The following is a 19,753-nucleotide window of genomic DNA, read 5'->3' as shown; positions in this document are numbered from 1 at the left end:
TTCTATTCTGAAATTAAGTATACAGCTTATTGTCAAAATACCGCAAAAGACAGGTTTTATCGTGTTATTCCACTCTGATGAAATGAGCGCCGATCATTTCTTCTTGCTAACATATTTTCATTTATAATCGAATTGTTTTTAATATTTTCGACAAATGGTTATCAGTATAACCACTTTCCGAATTTTATTATAAAAATGATTATGCCTGTAACAGGACGCGGCAAAAATCGTAAAAGTCATTGATTCGTCCTCGTTTGATATTAATTGCAAAAATGAAAAAATAATACCAACAATAAAATATGAAAAACAAAATAAAAAGATAAAAAATCCGACATCAAAACTTGAACACATATAAGTACATTATAATTTATGCGAATGATCGATACGTGTAATAATTTTTATTTCTCAATTTATCTATAGTACAAATATAACTGATGCCTATTACGTCATGTAATAATATATATATGTATATTACACACACACACACACACACACACACACACACACACACACACACACACATTTATATTGTATGTATCCATATATATATTTACACGTAATTTTTCACGATCTTATAATACCTATAATGTATAAACATAAGTATACGTATATTATCTATTTATATCTAATAATCGCTTGTTTGTACTGGCCTCGCAATCTTGATAATTGATAGATATATAATTATTGGAGAAATTCAATTAAATAAGAATCAGCATCTATAATATACGTAAAATGCTCATAAATAATCTTTCGGAGACGAGAAAAAAAAGTTGTACAAGTAAATAACAACGAAGCACAAAATATTAAGATGGAAACAAATCCGTCGGTAAAAAAAAAACGTGTTAAAAAAAAAAAAAAAAAAAAATTAAGAAAAAAGAGAAAGAAACACCACTGGCCACTCCATCAGCGAACTATAACATAATATTGCCACACGAACGCGCATCGCACACGATTTATCCATACGATTTCGTAAATCGGTGTCGTACAAAAGTTTGTCTCTACATGTACAGTTTCACATACATATGTATTAATATAGTAACATACATGTATAATATTCAAAATATCACGTGGTTTACTGGCACTGAAAACAGTAGGCCTAATATGTATAGTATAATATAATATATTGTCGGTACTGTCGAAACATCGGTTTATTTAAAAAGTCATAATATTGGGCGGTGTACAAGGGAGAGAAAGTTTATACAAATAAATCAGTATCCCCTCTTTCGCGTATAATTATATATATATATAGTATTTCTCTGCAGTATCGGGCCCCTGACAGACACACACGCACACACACACACATTTATATACACACACACACGCGCGCGCGCGCGCGTCACTGTCATGTTTTCCTAGTGAGGTCCAGGGGCGGTCCCGTTTCCGTTTCCGCGATTTCCTCCCCATCCTCCTCGCTCTCGGAGCTTTTCTCATCATCCGTGGTACCAGCGGCATCGGTTACCGTGGTACACTCAGCCCGGGATTTCATACTGAGGTCGATCGGCGCCACCTGCTCAGGTCCCAGAGACCTTAGGAAGGCTATACTCTTGTCGCGGGATGCGGCAGAGCTTAGGTTAGACGGTGGGGCCCTATAAAGCTCCGACGGTTTCGGCGACGGCGTTGATCTGGGACTAAAGCTCTCGCTCGATGAACTCGAGAGGATACTTGTTACCGGTTGTAGATTAGGAGGGCTCAAATGACTCACGTAGGGTACCATGAATCGTTGCTGGAACGGGAAGAATGGACTGTTGAGCAGCTGCATGTGGGTCGTAAGCGCGGGATGAAAGAAGGGAGGACCACGCCAAATCGGGAAACGGGCCTGTTCGGCACGGATGAGGTCCTGGGACCTCATTACTTGGGCACAATCTGGATGCCTGAGGAGGTCCTGAGGCCCCGCCGCCGCCGCCGCCGCCGCCGCCGCTGTTGGGCCCTCGTTGCAGAGGTCTCTCTTTGGCAATCTTTGATCGTTGATGTAGCTGTTTACGGTGCTGCTGCTGCAGTTGTTGTTATTGTTGTTGTTGTTGTTTTTGTTGTTGTGGTTGTGGTTGTGGTTGTTGTTATTGTTGCAGTTGTTGTTCGTCGTGTTGTTGTTGTTATTGTTGTTGTTGTTGTTACTGCTCGTGTTGTTGTTCGCAGCGTCCAATTGACTGCTGAACGACTTCTCGTTGTACGGTAGCTTCGGAGCTTTCAGGCGCGTCTGTACTTGGTTTGATTGCTCCTGCAACAGGCAGTGGATTTTGAACCAGTTTGATCGTCGACCGTATCGAGAACCCGATTTCGACATTCCCACCATTAGACACTTCCGCAAACGACACGCCTTGCACGCTGTACGATTCTTCTTGTTTATTACACATATTCCACCGTTTTTACACTCCGATATGCTGCTCAGGTTGTTGTATGTTCGACCGAAGAATGACTGCAATTATAAAACGAAATGTGTTTTGTTGTGAAAATATTGGTCATGTTGAAAGTATTGGTGGTGTTGAGAATGTGGAAGGATCGGGAAGGAGATCATTTACAAACTCATGAATGGATGTTACAGAATTTTTAAAACTTGGAACATCAAAGTATAAAATGGTCAAAATATGGTAAGCCAATATATAGAATTGTAGGAACGAATCGGAATATAGCAAAATATATTATGTTCTATTGATTCTATCTGTTGGTTTTCTATACTTTACTTTTCTACTCTCAACTTTTTACATTTTGTAAAATTCGATATTGTGAAGCTCTCATCGTCTGATCTTCCAACACTTTCATCCTTACCCTCGACAAATGTTCTTTTGAATTAATCTGGGCATTGTATCAAAGACAGCTGAAGTAGAAACTTGAGGTTATTTTGTAACGTTAAAATAATTACAGTACCAAAATGAATAATAATAATAATAATAATCCAAATCGATTTCAGTCGTTCTCGAGTTCAGATACTAAATTTAGTGAAACAATGACATGCCAATGTTGGTCACAAGCACCATTATACGTTTTGAATGAGAAAAAAAATATTTAAATTACATCAATTCTATAATTGATCGTAACAGCTTCAGCAATATTTGCAACCAGATAATAACAGTTCAGTCTTTTTTTCTTCTATTTTAGTGGATATTAGCGTTAAGATTTTTTTGCAACGACGCTTCCTCATCTTCCGACGACGTTTATTAAAATCGTTAGTCTCGAATAATGAGCGAGCACCGTGTTACAGAGAAATAGCTTCAGGCACGATTGGAAAAAAAAAAAAAAAACTTTCAAGTTAAGCATTGAAGAACTGGTCTTGGTGGTATTTAAACAAGTAAACGAAAAAACAAAAATTTAACTACAATAAGAAAGAAATCAAAAAACACCCAGCAACTTTAAAACATTAAACCTATTAAAACGATTGCATCATTGCGTTGTGACGATTACGAAGAAAGAAAATCGTATCCAACGACTAAATTTGTTTTCTAGATTATAATTTTTGCCCGGTATTTTTAGAACATTAAAAAAAAAAGTAAAAAGTGTCACCGATGGAGAAGACGACTTTGTTAGTTGTTCGGTAAATATTGATTGAAGGGAGAAAAAAAATAAATAAATAAATAAAGGCGTGTGGATTCCGTGTGAATACCCTTCTTTTCACTGAGGGATGAGAACTCACCTTGCAACCTTCGCAGGTGAACGCCCCGAAATGAAACCCCGCGGCAGGTTCTCCGCAGACCCTGCAGAGCTGATTCATCTGCAAATGAGAATTCATAGAAGCCTGGATAACACGAGTGTCATGCTGAAGATTTCTCGGTAAAGAGACGATACGATATTCGAAGTGAAGTATATATATATGTGCAATATATAATAGGTGGGTAGGTAGATGGTATAAACCGAGTTCCACGGTCGAACTGTGCGCCGACTGTAAATACGGTAAATAAATTCAATACGCATATATGCAAATGGCCGGCCGAGTGCCCAGGGTGTTGTTTCTCAATGGTGGAATGCCTGGGCCTTCCGACCTTCGACCGGAGACGAATAAAGCTTTACAATCATTTTTTTTTTTTTTTCTCTCTTATTCTGCTTCTTCTTTTTCTTTTCCCTCTTTTTTCGAAGGGGGTCAAGCGAGACCGGCGATAAGAGACGTTAATTATATTCTGTCACTTGGATATAGGTGCATCATGCAAATTGCAACGCGCTTGCAGCAGCCTTCGATTCTCGACGACGCGACGACGGTATAATGTGTATAAATGCGATATGCACTGCAGTAAAGCGACCTCATATAACCAACCACAAGCCTCTTTTACTAAAAGTACAGCCTCTCTGCGCGATATTTGCTCATTCTCAACTCGTCTTTATATTTACGACCTTTGAAAAGGAGGCTTTGAATCTACCGAGTAATAACGCTTATTGGAAATTTTTCAATTACATGTAAAACTACTCGTTTGCAATGTCATAAGACGGGTACTTTTGAAATACACTGAACGTCTCGTTGGTCTCTAAGCTCTGTGCGACGTGAGAACGTTATAAACGGAATTCTGTACCCTCGGCAACTTGAATTATCGCCGGATTGAGATTCGGTACCGTCAGCCAGAGACTTCACTAATTAGCAATCGATCTATCGAGCTAATCAGCATTTGGTCTTTGGTACATTAGTACGTACATGTAAATACATGCATCCATACACATGCAGGTTGACAGCGAGTGAGAAAATTATTATTCATTTTACTCACACGCGAAACTACTTATGTACGTTTATAACTTTTGATCAATTACCTTCTATTATAATTTCCTTTCATATACATGTATATATATATATACCCATACGTCCTACTGTTAACTTTTTCTCACAGCTCTCATGAGCCACGTAACCTAATACCGCACGCTCCAAGGCACTCGCAATAATTATATTACGAAACGAAAAATTAATCATCGGCAATATTCACCGAGCTGTCACTCACAGCCGCTGTACCGGGCTTCCGTTTACAAACGTTTGCAGCTACAAAAAATCCAGATAATGTATGATAAAAAGATTCTAAGAACGAGGAAGAAGTATTTTGGTCAGTTGTTTATTCCAAATCGGTACCTATAATAATCTACTCAACGAGTATCGGTAATCGTTTTTAAGATCCTCTGCACCAACCTCCGGTACCAAATGACAAGTCTAATACCAAATCGAACCAGACCAGATATCGGTGCCGGCATGGTGCACCGAGTGATGATGGATTGAGTCCTGGAGAAGAGATGACACTGCCGTAAATGAAGAAACTCCATTCGTTCAGCGTACCTAGTAACTCATAGTGGCGACAAAAGCAGCTACGCGGAGGGCAAAGTCGCAAGCGTTGGAAGACTTGAAGGCAAAAACCTGAAACGTCCAACACATGACGCTGAATGTCACCCCGGAGGCAACAGCAGCAGCAGCAACAGACTCTAATCCTCACCGCATCTTATTCCTATTCGTCATCTCCCGTTTCTTTGATGCAGTCCTGGTCTCTCACGTCCGCATCTCCGGGCAAAACTCATACCCCCAACCACGCGAGACTCATCGACGTGTTCTAGCCGCCCTGCGACGAATAGCTCATTCGTCTGCGCGATTAACCCCGCAAAGTAGACATTATGTGACTCGACGTAATAATGTTAAGGATCCGGTTCTTTGACCCGGAGTCTGCACAGTGGATCCATTCAAGTGGAACACTAATCGCAACTACACTTTGCCAAAATCCAGCCTCAACGTAGCGAGCAACGAGTTTTGGGCCAGTTTTTAACGCGCTACTGTACCGATCATTTCGCCAATTGACATATTCTGGATGATTCCTTACCACGTCAGTGTTTCCGGAGGCTGATGAAACCGGTGCTATCGTGGAGGAAGTGAGCGTTGCCGATGGCGTCCACCACCTGACAGGGTGAACAGCTTTACCTGGAACTGCGCTGACCCCCGCCACCCCCGGCTGCAGGTCCCCCAGGTCCATTCGTATCCCTATACCCCGGGGCTCGGTGTTCCTCGATTAACCCCCGAGCGGATCATCTTCCCGAGCAACTTCTGTCCCAGGGTTTAAACGCGAGTAGGTAATAGGAGTCAGCAGAACGCCATCGGCGCCTCGGTCGTCGCTCCGCACACGTTCGCACTGCTAAACGTAGCTGATTCCCGGCGTCTGGTCAGGTTTGCAAAGTCGCATGGTGGCCAGACCCAAGAATCAAGGCTTCCACTTTACACTTGTACGTTGGCGGGTGCGATCGGAAAGCAGAACTCGGTCACTTTTGAATCAACGATTATCCGCCGGTGGTTGTGCAGCACGTCACTGTGAACTCAGTTTCTTCGGCACCTGGATAAAGATCTTGCGAAAGTTTGGACTGCTCCTGGCGACGATCTCGATCGTTTTTCCGGAAACGGGGTGAACGCGGGGAACGCGAATACGGCGTCGTGCGTCCGTGGAGCACGTGGTCGCGAGACTGAGCCCCTACCTCAGCCGCTCCGTTCGCCGGTCCAGGGCCCGTCCATCCTTCCGTGGGCACGGTTTGTCCGCTCGTCCTTATCACACGCTCACCTCAGACTCGGAGATGCCGTTGCCTCCCACCCCCCACCGCGCTCTATGCCGGGCCCCGCGGTCACCCCCCTCCCTGGGCCTCGGGTCCCCACGGCCCCTCTCCCTTCCCTGCGGCCCACTCTTCTCTCTGTGCTCCGAGGCACGCCGGCGTCGTAGACGTGAGCTTTGCGACACGGTTCAACCAGTGGTTCAGGCTCAGGACACTCCCAGCCGGGACGAAAGGCTCTAAACTGCGTCGGATGGTCCACGGATTGATGCGTAGATGCGCAATACACTTTTCAGACGGATCCTTGACGTCGATTATTTCGACGTTTCGACGTCAACACGATTCTCGAGCAATCGACGCGAGCATGATCACCTTGGAAAACTAATTTAACCACGGAGGTTTTGATCCGAGAACTCTGCTCCAGGGTGGAGCATATGTGAATTTTAAAACTGTAAAGAAGATCACCTGCAGGTCACTCCAAAAGATTATCCATATCATTCGACGATTAAACTTCTAACATCGTCAGCAAAAATCTACGTCATTTGATGGTAAAACATTCATGATGAAACATGCATCCGTCAATTTCACTTCAATCTCTCTGTATAACTATTTTGCTTATTTTTTCCCTACTAATCAAAGTTCGATGTTGAATGTAACCATAGTTTGATTCAGATTTAATGCATATTAAAGTTCTCTTGAGGGAAGTTTTCAATCCGCGGTGACTTAACATCAGTTTAAGATATAGAGTCGTTCCCTCGAATGAACGTCAAACAATCAATACATGAACAAACTAATGAATGGTGTCTCAATTGTATCGATTTTACATCTTTCTTGTAATACAATTGTCTCGTTGAGGTTGGTGTTGATTAATACAACCCAAATTTTACAGCCCATGGTATGAGATACCGGTTGGAAGAAAAGACCCAAACATTACAGATCGTAAATTTCAAACGGTGATACAAACTTTCGCTACATTTACCATTCACAATGAGCATCAGTGTCAGTACACGTACGAATGTCTTCTTCATATCAGAAACGAAAAGCGCGTGGTGGGGAGAGGGTAGAAAAAAGGTCTCTCGGTATTGGGAACGTGGATAGAAGAACATGCATCAGAGCTGAGCGAAGCGTGATTCTCAGCCGTACAAGTAATACAGCTTTGAGACCCTGCTGTAAAAATGTTTCCGACTCACAATGTTGCAATTACATGAAAGAAATCCGAATATTCTCAGAGATAATCCGATATTTCACAGAGTTTTTTTTTTTTTTGTAGTCACTGAGCTTTATTCGGAATATTCCTTAACAAATGTGAAAAACTCTTTGAGAAGTCTATCAACGTCTGATTATCGACCACTGTAAGTCAGGAATATTGTTCCACCAGGGGAATAATTTCGATATGAAACATCACTGCTTCACCGAGATACATCATAATTGTGTAAAATCGCGGATACCTAGTTGCAGAAACACGAACCTACCTATACCCACCTCTCCGCCTATAGGGAGGTAATATACCTGAAAGGTAATGAACTGTGCAGCTACGAAGTGACGCGAGAATCTACCCAGAGGAATATCGGCGAGACAGAGCCGCCGCCGCAACGATTGGAAAAGAATAAATTCTGCGGTATTCGCCACGGATGATCGACACGCACGTAGGTATGGTAGGCAGTAGGCATCACAATATGTGGCCATGCTTCTTCTCCTTGAAGTTAGCGTGCGAACTCCCCAGAGATATTATAATAAATACTTTTCATACGACTGTGCTGCAACGGTGTGCGAGATTTGTGGCGTGGATTGTGCGGAGCAAACGACCAAGGCACCCGATATTATGCACCAGAGTTCTCACGTCCGTACCTACAACCCGAAGGTACCTTGTACGTGTTCGAAAGACGTCAACGTGTGTCGTTCGCACGGGTTGAAGCACGACGGTTCATCAAAGATAGTCGGTCAGCCGTAAGTCAAGTCCGCATTCGTAACGGTCAACTATCCGCCTGCATCCATACCCGGATGGCTAGGCTAATCAACTGCACTAAATGTCAAATTGCCTATCTACATCTCGTTGCAAGGCGGAGTCGTCTTAGGCTACCACCGCGTTTACACGCGATGATTTGTGAATCGGGAAGTCTCAAGTGCCTCGTCGCAACGTATCATTCTCGGCTGTCATGCCTGCAGAAAACGTTACTTTTCCCCTGAACACCGAACGTCGCGGTTATAGAGAGTTTTCACGATGTTCAAATTACCTCAACTTCGTCGTCGGGACTTGCGAAAAAGGTGCATTTGGCAATGTTGCCGGGTGAATTACGACGAGGGGTCTTTTCATTGATATTCGGAGGATGGTTTATTTTGTGTACATATTATGCCATTCCGGTTCAATCAAGGAATGATATCATCGCGGTGTATAAACTGTATGTATACCCGCGCATAACCGCGGGGAATCGGATGATCGCTACTAAGTGGGAGGAGCTGGATACCCGCCAATAGAAAATGCCGCCACCCACGATGTAATAAAAATGAATTTATCACTAAATCACCGCCTACGCCATTGCCCGATTGCTCGGTGCTGCTGCAGCCTCTCGCCAGAGGACCTCAGTTGTCGGGTCGGGTTTGACATCGGGCACTGAAGAACTCTTCGTTATTAATGTGGTGACGATGCATTTCGCTTTATTAGAAATAAACAGCTTACTGAAAGATGCACGGTAGGATCTGAGTCCTAATTCATGTTTTTACAAGGGAATAATTATGGATACGGAAACAAATTCATTTTATGAATTTTATTACAAATATTTAATTTCATGAAATATAATAATTCTACCGTACATTCCGTTCCATGATCATATGGTAATAAATAGTAATTTTTCATTCGAATATCAAATAAGTCTGATCGTTACCTTTAGAAATATAATGTTCATCGCACATTGAGTATATTACAGTAAAAATTTCGTGACAATGTTTTCGATAATATCGATATATATTATCGTTCTGCTCGATGCATTTGTGATTATCGCAAAGACAATATTCATATGGTAGATTCATCTGGAATAAGGGTTTCTTCAAAGAACTGGATTTTCTGAGTAGAGTATTTTACCTTGTAGCACAATGGTACTGTATACTAATTTACTGATCTGGAGTATTGAAGCTATCGTTTCTATATCGTAATACCATCTACGCAAAGATCGTTCCTCGATGCTGAGATGCAACGATCTTTAATCGTTTGCAAAGATTCGCGTCAAATGGACACAGAACTGTTAAGTACCATCTGTGTACGTACAAAATGCCTGCATATCTATCTCAATTTTCAACGTACTGGAAATTTATTCTACAGTTTCTGTTGTTCTGAAAAAACAGTTTAAGTAGTTTGTCAAAAGCTAATTCAAGAATGAGTCAATTCCGTTATCTTCAAATACTGTCAAATAATCACAGTGAAGAGAACATACCCATTCCGTAGGAGTATTGCGCAGAAACACTTATTTTCCAGATAAACCGATGGTCGATTTCCGATTTCGAAAATCCTGGCTCGCCGCCAGGACAACGTAGCTGGTATTAATTACTAACAGACCTACTCCCGCTGCCAGTAGAACCTCTGTGTCTGGGCGCGTCGGAGATAACCTTCATCACAACACCCTGAGCGATACCATAGTGCTCATAAACGTCTTTGCCGTAGGTTCTGGTGGTCTGTTCAACCGTCTGCCGCTCGGCCTTACCGTCCGAGGTTACCGACTGAGGATCCTCGGGCTGTATGACCGGCAAAGCGATGTTCATCGCCTGGAGAGAGTTGAAGCTCTGCATTACCAGCTGGGAGGCGATCGACATTGTCAAAGGATTCACGGGCTGAAGAGGAGCAACGCTGGGTATTGCTGGAAGTACGGTAGTTTGGCTCCGCCTAGGTTGAACGGATTTTGGACTTGCGGCGGTCGGCTGCAGCACCGGAAGCGTTGCCGTTTGAGAGCGGTGCTTGCGTGCCGGGGCTTGTGGACTCCGGGACCTGTACGAAGCTGATTCGAGGGGGGCGCCCTCCGCTTCCAGAGTCTGACCCCCATTTTCGGGCGACATCGCGATGCTCGTGGGATTTACAACGGTCTGAGAAACGCCGGAGGCTGTTGGACTGGCACGCGAGACGTTAGTTGAGCTGCTTGGACTGCCATTGACGCAATTGTTCCCCGATCTTCCGCCGATTTTCGAATCGACCGGCGACGATCTGTTATCGTTGGTCGACTCACCGGCCGCCGTTCTGTTCCGCTGTGCTGCGACGACCTTGGCTGGACTTTGCCGCGAGTTCTCAGCGCCATTTTGGGGACTATTGGTCGGGTTTTGGTGGCCAATTTTACCGTTATAATGGTCAAATATACCAGAGCTCGAATAGATCTCTGCCGGAGGTTTGTGGAGGTCAGTCACTTCCGGAAGGGCGAAGTTGTCCGAGCCTGAAAGCTTCACCGCCAGGCTTGGATCCCCGTTTGGAAAGCTTGCGCTTTTTGCTATCGCTTGGCGTTCCTTCGCCACTTTTGGAGCAAATGGATTCTTTCTCTCTATCGGCTTTGGTGTCGCGTAGCCCGGAAGCTTAGTCTGCTGGATGCTGTTCCTCTTGCTATTGGAACGCTTCGCCTTCGGCTGGACTGGTTCCGGGCTTCTAGCGCTCTCTCGTCTTTCCGGAAAGTGCTTTCCTCGCATGTTCAGTTCCTCTGTATCCGATGCGTCCTCACCCTCAGATTCTTCCTCGTTCTCCTCCATTATTGCACTTGACTCGATCCATTCCCGAATACGGTCCTTTTTTCGAGATCTGTCCACCGTCGTCTCAATGCCGTACTGCGTCAGGGTGAATAACAACTGATTTTTCTCTTCTAGCGAACTGTGGAAACTGTACATTGACGGACACAGCTCGTCTCTTTCGTCCGCTCCGCCTGCCGAAGTGGAATTATAACTTTCAACGAACCGTTTCATAATCAATACTGTGGTAATCCAACACATAGAGATAAACTTATTTCGTACCAGACTCTTATACAACGAATCATGAATGCGTTTACTGTATCATTTATCACAATCAATCAAAGGAATACTTTCGTCAAGTAGTCGATAGTCTTCGTTGTATAACGAATGCATGTTGTCACGAGTTTTCACATACAATGTTTTTTATTGACTTACTGTTCTCAGTGATCACAAAACTCAGTATTCATAGTTCTACATATGATTCTACAACGAACTTTTCGTTTGACTTTACGACTCGAGAACTTGACGTAATTTCATAAATTCAGAGAAACTGCAAGCTATTTCCAGTGACGTTTCACGGTTAAAACGAACTTCAAAGATTTTACACGTCTTTGAGTGAATTCCACGTACATCGTATTGAGTGTGTACTGAACTGCAAGGATTTTCAGTTCATGCGGCCTAATTAACCTTACGGAATATAGGCCAAAAAATGTTACACTTACCATTCAACGCCTTCTCTGCGCCGAGTTTCGCCAGCCATCTGTCGTCAAGGTATTTATTTACTTCAAATACACTAGCTGGACGTTTTTCTTGCTTAGGATCTAACAGTCTTTTGAACATTCTGAAAAATAACATGACAATTACTGTCAAGCGTTTCAGTATCAGGCATAATGTACTTGAAAGTGAATATGGGCCATTCAAATACTCGCCTCTGCGCTCTCGAGCTGATTAGCTGAAACAGTTTTGGCTTCTTAGCGATGTTCAGGGTAGCCGAGTGCCAATTGAGGTACCTTGCATACCTCGGATCATCAGTAGCTGCTTTCTGCCATGGCAGACAGCCGGTGAGGCATACGAATATCACTATTCCAAACTGCCAGACATCATGGGCCGTTAGAGCCCTGAAAGAAAAGAAAAAGAAAATATTCTTTATGCTCATTTCGCAGTATCATTTCCAATTCTGGGTTACCAATAACTATCCAATGCACATTGAAAACTATATTATACTGCTCACTTGTAGGCATCGTCAGTGTCGATCTGAAGTACTTCCGGGGGTGAGTAAGGAAGCCACTCATTGTGCCGTCTAACCACAGTGCTCACTCTACGAGTCTCACCAAAATCGCAGAGCTTTATTCGCGAGAAGTCACTTTTGAACACAAGGATGTTGTCCAGCTTGACGTCCCTGTGCACGAGTTCTCTACTGTGGATGTGGTGGATAGCAGCAGCCAGTTGCCTCGCCACCCTCTTCGCGTGAAGCTCACCTAGTCCAGTTTCCGTCACGTTGGATGTGAGGTCACCTAGGAGGAAAAAAATGTATTGAGATTGCGAGATTCGGGGCTTGGAAAAAGTGTTTTAATTGTTTCAGGTACCCAATGGCGCGTATTCCTGACTGAAAACGAAAAACCCCGCCGTTTCGAAGGCCACGTCGTAGGTTGTAATGATGTTTCTGTGAGCCGAAAGGTGAAGGCCATAGTGAAACTCTCTGTAAAAATCCGATATGCTTGTGTACGGTTTGGGCAGTGCTTTTAGCACCATTTCAGTCTGCGTACTTCGATGCTCAGTCAGAAGAATCTTTCCGAACCAACCCTCACCGACGATCTGTAGTATGTCAAACTCATCCCCAAGGTTTACCTGGAATCATGGAGAACATACAACGGCATGGATCAAAATCACTGAAATATGCACCAAGTATATTCGAATAGTTCAACAACGTGCTTATGCAATCAGTCAAAGACTTGTGAAAAAATTGGAATTCCCGATTTCTCAAATACATTTTGAATCTGAAATATTCTCCGAATACTACGATAAGGTTGAGTCTATTTTATCCAACTGATTTTGGATCTGCATAAATCCGAACGTCGACAATACAAGCTTTACTGACTAGCAGGTGCATTACATATGCGCGATTATTATACACGGTAAGCCTGAAAACATTTGCCATTCTGCAGTAGATATAATCGAGTAAAGTTTGGCCACGATCCATAATCTCGACCGTCTGGTTATCTGCAAGAATATCTGAACTGCAGATAGTCAGTGGTCAATATTTCACAACCAGCATTAGTATACAGTCTGCAGATTCAGATTAGTCTGCTACTCTTTCAGTTCAAGTTATTCATCACTCTGCAGTGTAATAACCGAGCAACCGATTTCCGGACGACGAGAGAGTTTTGACCCCGTTTTCTAAAAACGCGGGAAAATATTTATCTGTGCTCAAGTAATTCGGAAACTGATACCACAGAGCTACGGATTTTTCGAAATTTTATTGTTGTTCAATGAAAAATAATCTCGTTGAAGGAAGGATCAAATCTGCGAGTTTCCAAGTCACCTTGATTCGCACGTCTCAATCAAACTTTCTTGAAATATCAAAGTTCAAGCAAAATAGATCAGAACCCAAACGAGCGGACGTCCAATTTACAAAGACGGAATTGTAAACCGTCGGCACCGCGTGATTATTTTCGTTTGAAAATAAATTCTGCAGAGCTCTCTAGGCGTTGTGACGATTAGTTACACGTCTATACTACCTATTTTCAAAGATCACAAATATCATCTGTAATAATATTTCAAACCCCTGAATTGACGCCTAGAGAGTTTTAACTACGAATTTTACAACTGATCGTCCTGATCCTTTGAAGCAAGACGCGTTTCGTGCTGTATGGTATCTAAACTAGTACCTTGTCTATATAAACATTGATTGTTTTCCTTTTTTTTTTTTTTTTAACTAACACGCAGACGTATCATAGGAATTCAGTTTCCTTTTTTGGATTGTAATATAGTTTCTCACTTTGATAATTCTTTCACTAAGCTGTATACTCCTGGGTACATCTTATAATTGGAATGTCAAGGAAATCGTGCAATGTGTAATAATAAAAACAAGATATATTGGATGCTAATGAAGGTGGAATTCTTAATTACCACAGTCAGTATGAATTTTCGATTTGATTCTGAAAAATTGGGAAATACGTAAAAACAATGACCAAATGGCATGTTCTTTCGTTGAAGAAACTGCCGCCTAGACTCGTTGTTAAACCTTCCAATGAACTGGATCGACTTGAGCCAAAAAGAGGAGTTTGAGTCAGGGATTCTCGTATTCCTAGGACGTTTTTGGTATGCGTTGGAGCCAGCTAGTCCGAACGTAGGAGGACCGCGAGTCTGAGACCGATACGAGACCGCAGCCATAAGTCTGCAGCAGGCGGGGCTCTATTTCTGGTTCTATTTCTGTGACACTCAAAAGTCTCGCAGCATCGTCGTAAGTAAAGCAAGAGCAATGCAGGAAGATCGCGTCGGGCGGAGGGAAAATGTCTACGAAGTGAGGGAAAGCGGCGTGAAAAGCTTAAAGCTCCGGATTAGATTAGTGACTTGGGCAATTTTATCATCCTTAATATTTACGTTCGGACGTTGAATTTTTTAAAGTGGCAAGTTGATTCATCGGCCGCGACACGACAGCTACATGAAACAAGAATTCCACACCGCGGTTACAGACATAATTTTCCCACTCAAAAACACAGCTCGAGTTGTCTCGAAAAATCGCTGAGACGACGCGATGTGGGGGAATGAATTGTCCGCTCGTAAAGCGAAAATAAATCGGAAATAATCTTCTCTCGTTTCGTCTGTTAAGGCACCTCCGATATTTTACTTCGTCCAACAAACAAGAGCACGCGATATTCTTAACAGTGTGAAAAAATTCACGTCAACATTGAATGAAATTTTCATTTTCCTATTTCTTAAGAAAACTTTTATGGTTGTATTTTACAAGCTTTATGAGTCACGATAATTTTTATAAATCGTCCTGTTGACAACGACGAGGTTGTACCAGACAAAATAAATTAAACCAGTTGTCGAACACAATTTATACATTTTGCTTACATTTTTGCGCCGTTTTTTTTTTTTTTTTTTTTTCTAAGCTTATTTTTAAAACGTGCATTTCTAATTTCGTCATTACATTTCAAATCAACAATAATTCTGATAATCAAATTAATCTATGTATTCAGTAAGGTTTCCGGTGCTTTTGGTGATTCTTATTCAGTCTTTGTTTAATTTATTGTACGAGACATTGTCCCTAAAAATTTGATCAATTCACCCGGAAAAATTCTCCTGAATTGATCGTAAAGTTGATAGATACTCTCTTCACAACTATAACAAAATTTGCTTTGTCATAAATAAACAATCTTTCCAATGAAGAAAAACATTTCCTTAGCAGGAGTTAAATTGCTTATTAGTGAAGATCCAATTTCGCGGAATCGATTCAAATATATTTTTGCTCAGATTAAAGAACAGGTGTAACAATTTTTATTCATAATGGATGAAAATATCTGATAGTTTGCCAGTATTCGGAAAGAAATCATTTTCTCTTTCGGGTACGAGATGATTTCGGTTATGAAATGGGAATTCGACAGATCTTATACTTCGATAATTTTTTCACGAAATTAACGGTACGCAAAAAAAATATTTGCAGATCAAGTAAATGCTAATTTTTCTGTCATCGTGAAAATTATCGTGACGTTCCATTGAAAATTGAGTATTATTATATAGTGAAAAATAACCGTAAGTCTAACAGTTGACATGATTATCAGTTCGGAGCTTTTCTTGCGCTGGATAAAACGTGCGGGTTGTGAAATCTGTGAAATGCCGGAGTGTTCTCAAAGTAAAAAGAATTGTATTAGTCTTATTGTTAATTTTATACAATACAGGTAACCTCAAAACACGCTGTGACTTTAAATAAAATCAATTTAACTGTAAGATATTTCCAAGAGTTCTAATTTCTGTTTTCCGTGAAAAATGAGCAGGCATTGTTTAATATTTCATACTTCAAACATTGTTTAGAATCCGTACACTCCTTTGAATATTCATAATTTCTTGGACTTTCAAGTTGTGTTTCTTATTTTATTTTAATTTTTTTTTGTTTTTTGTACACAAGCTGGAGATGGATAAAATATCGTGAAATTGACTACCTTTTCGAGTTCAAATTCTCGTATCCTGTGAATCGATCCCCCGATGGCCTTCTTCATCAAACTCATTTTAGCTCGTTCACCAATTTTCGAGCGGTTGGCCTCTGGAGGCGCTGCGTATTTCTGCGAAGATGAATAATACACGGTTTATTAAACCATCGTCGGAGTTATGGATAACTAGCAGTGTAATATCAACAATCCCGGGAAGGATCTACGGCTGCGATTTGTTTATACGATCATGCATTACGCCTGTGTTAAACATGCGCCTGATAAACCTGGACTAAGGCCAATAAATAATAGGGTAATAAAAATTCCTAAACGGCTGCAGTTTTCTTTTTTTCGACCGGGAAATAAATAAGTAAATAAATAAATAAAATCGAATCAAAATATTATCCCCGTGAAAAAAAAGTGTATATTTTGCATTTAGAAATTAGCCGCTTGTTCGTCGCTGCTACTTATTCTAGTCGTGTAATCGTCTACGAGAATTCAGAGGCCGCTGATCAATGCGCGGTCACGCATCGTGCAAAACAATAGATTTCGAAAGCATTCGCGGCGCTTGGCCAAAGTACCAAATTGTTTGCTTGTACCGATACTAGCATCGAACCTCTTGGCCGCATGTCGGCATTGGATGCTGACGATCAGGCTTCTTTCTGCGCGACATTGAATAATTCAAGGGCCCTGCACTGTTTTCCATACGAATTCAGTGGAAGATTCACACTTTCGGACTGCAGCGAAAAATCTTTAACGCAAATTTCTGCCAAGTATGAGAATAGAAAAACACATCGACGAGATTTAATCACGTTACTCGATCTCCTTGTGCCAATTTTGAATCGTACAATTATTAAAGATGCAATACGAATTTCGATATTGTATACGTTTAAATTTTATCAATGATCACTCGTCGAATTTGTCATATTTTTGATCTGTATAAATCATGGTTTCAATCATGTTTCTCCGCAAAATGAGCAACAATGTTATTGAAAATTTCGGGAACAGAAAAGTCGTTTACGATAAATACATCGTCGATCGAAACTTGAGGCAATTCAATATTGTAATATATTCTCACTGAAATAGGAATTGATGATTGAAAAGACACGTTATTGTCGAATGTACATTATTGCGTTTAAAAAAAAGTTTTGTATCGATGTATCGTATGGGAATTGACGAATCCAAAATTTGAAGAAAAAAATTTAATATTCTGAGAATTACAGTTTCGTCACGTTGTAAGTGTGAACCGAATGAATGGATGAATAAATTTAGAAAATTTTTTGAATGTAAGAGAATGTAACTGATGTACCCATTATTCATCTATGTCATGCAGCTATAACTCGAGTATGAAGTTTGCGCTGTACATTTATATTTAACCCTTTGAGTCATATTGGTAAGTATTCTAGTGAATCCACTGGTTGAAAATACAGAATAATGACAGTTTATGTAAAAATAATTACAGCACCATGTGGAGCGATATGAGCATTGCGAAATCTATCATTTAATTTTTGCTAAAACGTGTGTAAAGCACACCGCAAAACCACAACGTTATTTTTAATAAAACCGCAAACCGCGATACACAATTTATCCGTGATTTCGCGTGCACTTACGATATTTTACAGATATTATTTTTATAACAAACCGATACGATTTAATTTAAATAGAACTGATGTCAAACAAATATATCTTGTAGATCACAAAACGATTTGCGATGTAGTCGAGTAATGAATTTTCATTTTCATCTTGCTTCTTTCGTATTTTTTCTGTCAAATATATTATTGACGTGTTTTTCACGAGGTTTGAATAAATATATCAAGATTGTAACACGTCAAATAAAGCGCCTAATCTCTTCGAGTGTTCAAGAAAATTCTTTTCTTCGTTCGTTTTCTTGTGCCAAGTTACAGTCACGTTAGAGTTCACCTTTCAAACCGTTACATTTCAATTACAGCAGTTACCTAATATTTGCATATTGTTCTGTTATCAAAAAAATAAAACCTTATTCTTGGATCGATAGGACGAAAGAAATTTAGTACACGCGTTTTTATCACTCTTAAAACGTGGTAATTTTCGCAGAGATGTCAGATTTGCGTTCAAAGAAAGTGTGTACACGGAGTTAACGCGAAATGAAAATCCGTATAGAACTGCCTTACGAACATTTCAATTCTTCCAAACGTGCGATGATCAAGATGACGTCAGAGTTGAACGATGTTCGAATCTGCAGCTGCTGCACTTTCATCTAGTTCATACGAACCATTGTTAGCTAAGTGAAAATACTGACAAGGACAAAACAAACTACGTAAAATGAGTATAAAATAAATTTCAAAACAGATTATTAATCCTCCTCGCACCAACTGATTGCATTTATCAACCCGCAGCACGTTCCAGCTGCACAACGATCACATTGAAGATCTTTTATGAAACGAAGATTCTCTCGAACATATATTCACGGCATAGAAAAAATCCCGGGTTCCATTGATTTCATCCCATTTCAAAACCGCCCCCGAACTACTATGCGAATTAACTTTGACCGAAAATCAAAGTTGCCGCGTGAATCGATTTGTTACGCAATTTTCACGCAAAATACACAAATATTTATCACGCGTAATTTTTTTATTTTCACTTTCTTCTCAACTTTAGCTTCTCGCTTGCAGTATTTATAAAATGCCGACCGGAAAGCGACTGAGCTGATCTTGGCGTCTCGCCGGCTTGGCCGTGTACCGAAACAGACGTCTCAGCGTCGTCGCAGCCGTCGTCTGGCCACCAACGGCGTCGGAAACTAGCGACGCGATGCGTTTTTTCCAGAATATTTTCACCGCGGCTCTTTTGTCTCAGTACTTAAGAAACTATTGTGAAAATTGGCGAGCTGCAAATCCGAGTTCCACTACGTTCGTCTGGCCGCAAGATTCTCACGATTATTCGAAATTTCGCAGAGTATGTACAATACTGCAAGTAATCGACGGAGGCATTTTCGACGAAGGAGGAGTTCAACCGAAGAAATATGCGTCACAGGTGCGAGTTGCGGTCAATCTAAATCTGGGCAGTCAAATTGGCGATTCAATGATTGTTCGGGGCGCCGGGAACAATAGATACGACACTGCGGACGAGTCGCGATGCGAGCTTTAGCTTTAGCTGGGATAATATAGAGACCGACTTGGATCCGTGGAAATTGTCTAGACTCTATTCGTAGAATTCCGGCTTTGTAAGCCAGTTTTTGAATATATAGTATGCACGTTCTATTCGCTCCTACAATCCCTTCTGCCATTCTTGCAGTTTCCATTTTAAGCCCAAGCCGCGATATGTAACCCAACACAATAATATCGTGTTCACTGTGTTACGGGGATTTTAATCGGTGCATTCGCCTTTTGATACTGCTGACGTTGATTGAAGACACGTATATTTAGTCAACGCTGCTGGTAAGATTGAATTGG

At 41.3% G+C, this 19,753-nt stretch overlaps 2 protein-coding genes and 1 long non-coding RNA gene across 3 annotated transcripts; 1 reads left to right on the top strand and 2 right to left on the bottom strand.

Annotated features, from left to right (window-relative positions):
• Positions 1 to 391: 391 nt before the first annotated feature.
• On the bottom strand, positions 392 to 6,466 carry LOC124214622 (zygotic gap protein knirps). The gene is made up of 3 exons (XM_046617079.2): positions 5,769 to 6,466; positions 3,626 to 3,703; positions 392 to 2,413 (listed from the first exon to the last, which is right to left on the bottom strand). The coding sequence occupies exons 1-3, from the start codon at positions 5,916 to 5,918 to the stop codon at positions 1,343 to 1,345; spliced, it is 1,299 nt and encodes a 432-aa protein (XP_046473035.1). The 5' UTR covers positions 5,919 to 6,466; the 3' UTR covers positions 392 to 1,342.
• A 2,764-nt stretch (positions 6,467 to 9,230) lies between these two features.
• LOC124213917 (MAP/microtubule affinity-regulating kinase 4) lies at positions 9,231 to 19,062 on the bottom strand. The gene is made up of 8 exons (XM_046615707.2): positions 18,674 to 19,062; positions 18,480 to 18,561; positions 16,341 to 16,460; positions 12,762 to 13,023; positions 12,407 to 12,689; positions 12,105 to 12,293; positions 11,898 to 12,016; positions 9,231 to 11,369 (listed from the first exon to the last, which is right to left on the bottom strand). Exons 3-8 carry the CDS (start codon positions 16,404 to 16,406, stop codon positions 10,015 to 10,017), a joined length of 2,274 nt encoding a protein of 757 aa, XP_046471663.1. The 5' UTR covers positions 16,407 to 16,460; positions 18,480 to 18,561; positions 18,674 to 19,062; the 3' UTR covers positions 9,231 to 10,014.
• LOC138190640 (uncharacterized) lies at positions 10,953 to 12,864 on the top strand. Its single transcript, XR_011176639.1, has 3 exons — positions 10,953 to 11,422; positions 11,721 to 12,679; positions 12,758 to 12,864. It is a non-coding gene; the product is annotated as an uncharacterized lncRNA (long non-coding RNA).
• Positions 19,063 to 19,753: the final 691 nt, after the last annotated feature.

Source organism: Neodiprion pinetum, chromosome 3 (assembly GCF_021155775.2).
Source record: "Neodiprion pinetum isolate iyNeoPine1 chromosome 3, iyNeoPine1.2, whole genome shotgun sequence".
Taxonomy (NCBI): Eukaryota; Metazoa; Arthropoda; class Insecta; order Hymenoptera; family Diprionidae; genus Neodiprion; species Neodiprion pinetum.
The sequence above is the reverse complement of the archived record's forward strand: the minus strand, read 5'-3'. Positions and strand labels throughout refer to the sequence as shown.

What these genes read in the sequence shown, in the direction of transcription:
- LOC124213917 (XM_046615707.2), bottom strand. Translation starts at nt 16,406, where the DNA reads ATGAGTTTGATGAAGAAGGCCATCGGGGGATCGATTCACAGGATACGA. An exon ending in GACACTGACGATGCCTACAA is followed by an intron (nt 12,294 to 12,406) that starts GTGAGCAGTATA and finishes CTTTTCTTTCAG; the next exon opens with GGCTCTAACGGCCCATGATG. An exon ending in ATCAGCTCGAGAGCGCAGAG is followed by an intron (nt 12,017 to 12,104) that starts GCGAGTATTTGA and finishes GTTATTTTTCAG; the next exon opens with AATGTTCAAAAGACTGTTAG.
- LOC124214622 (XM_046617079.2), bottom strand. Translation starts at nt 5,918, where the DNA reads ATGGACCTGGGGGACCTGCAGCCGGGGGTGGCGGGGGTCAGCGCAGTT. An exon ending in CCTCCGGAAACACTGACGTG is followed by an intron (nt 3,704 to 5,768) that starts GTAAGGAATCAT and finishes TCTCATTTGCAG; the next exon opens with ATGAATCAGCTCTGCAGGGT. An exon ending in TCACCTGCGAAGGTTGCAAG is followed by an intron (nt 2,414 to 3,625) that starts GTGAGTTCTCAT and finishes TTATAATTGCAG; the next exon opens with TCATTCTTCGGTCGAACATA.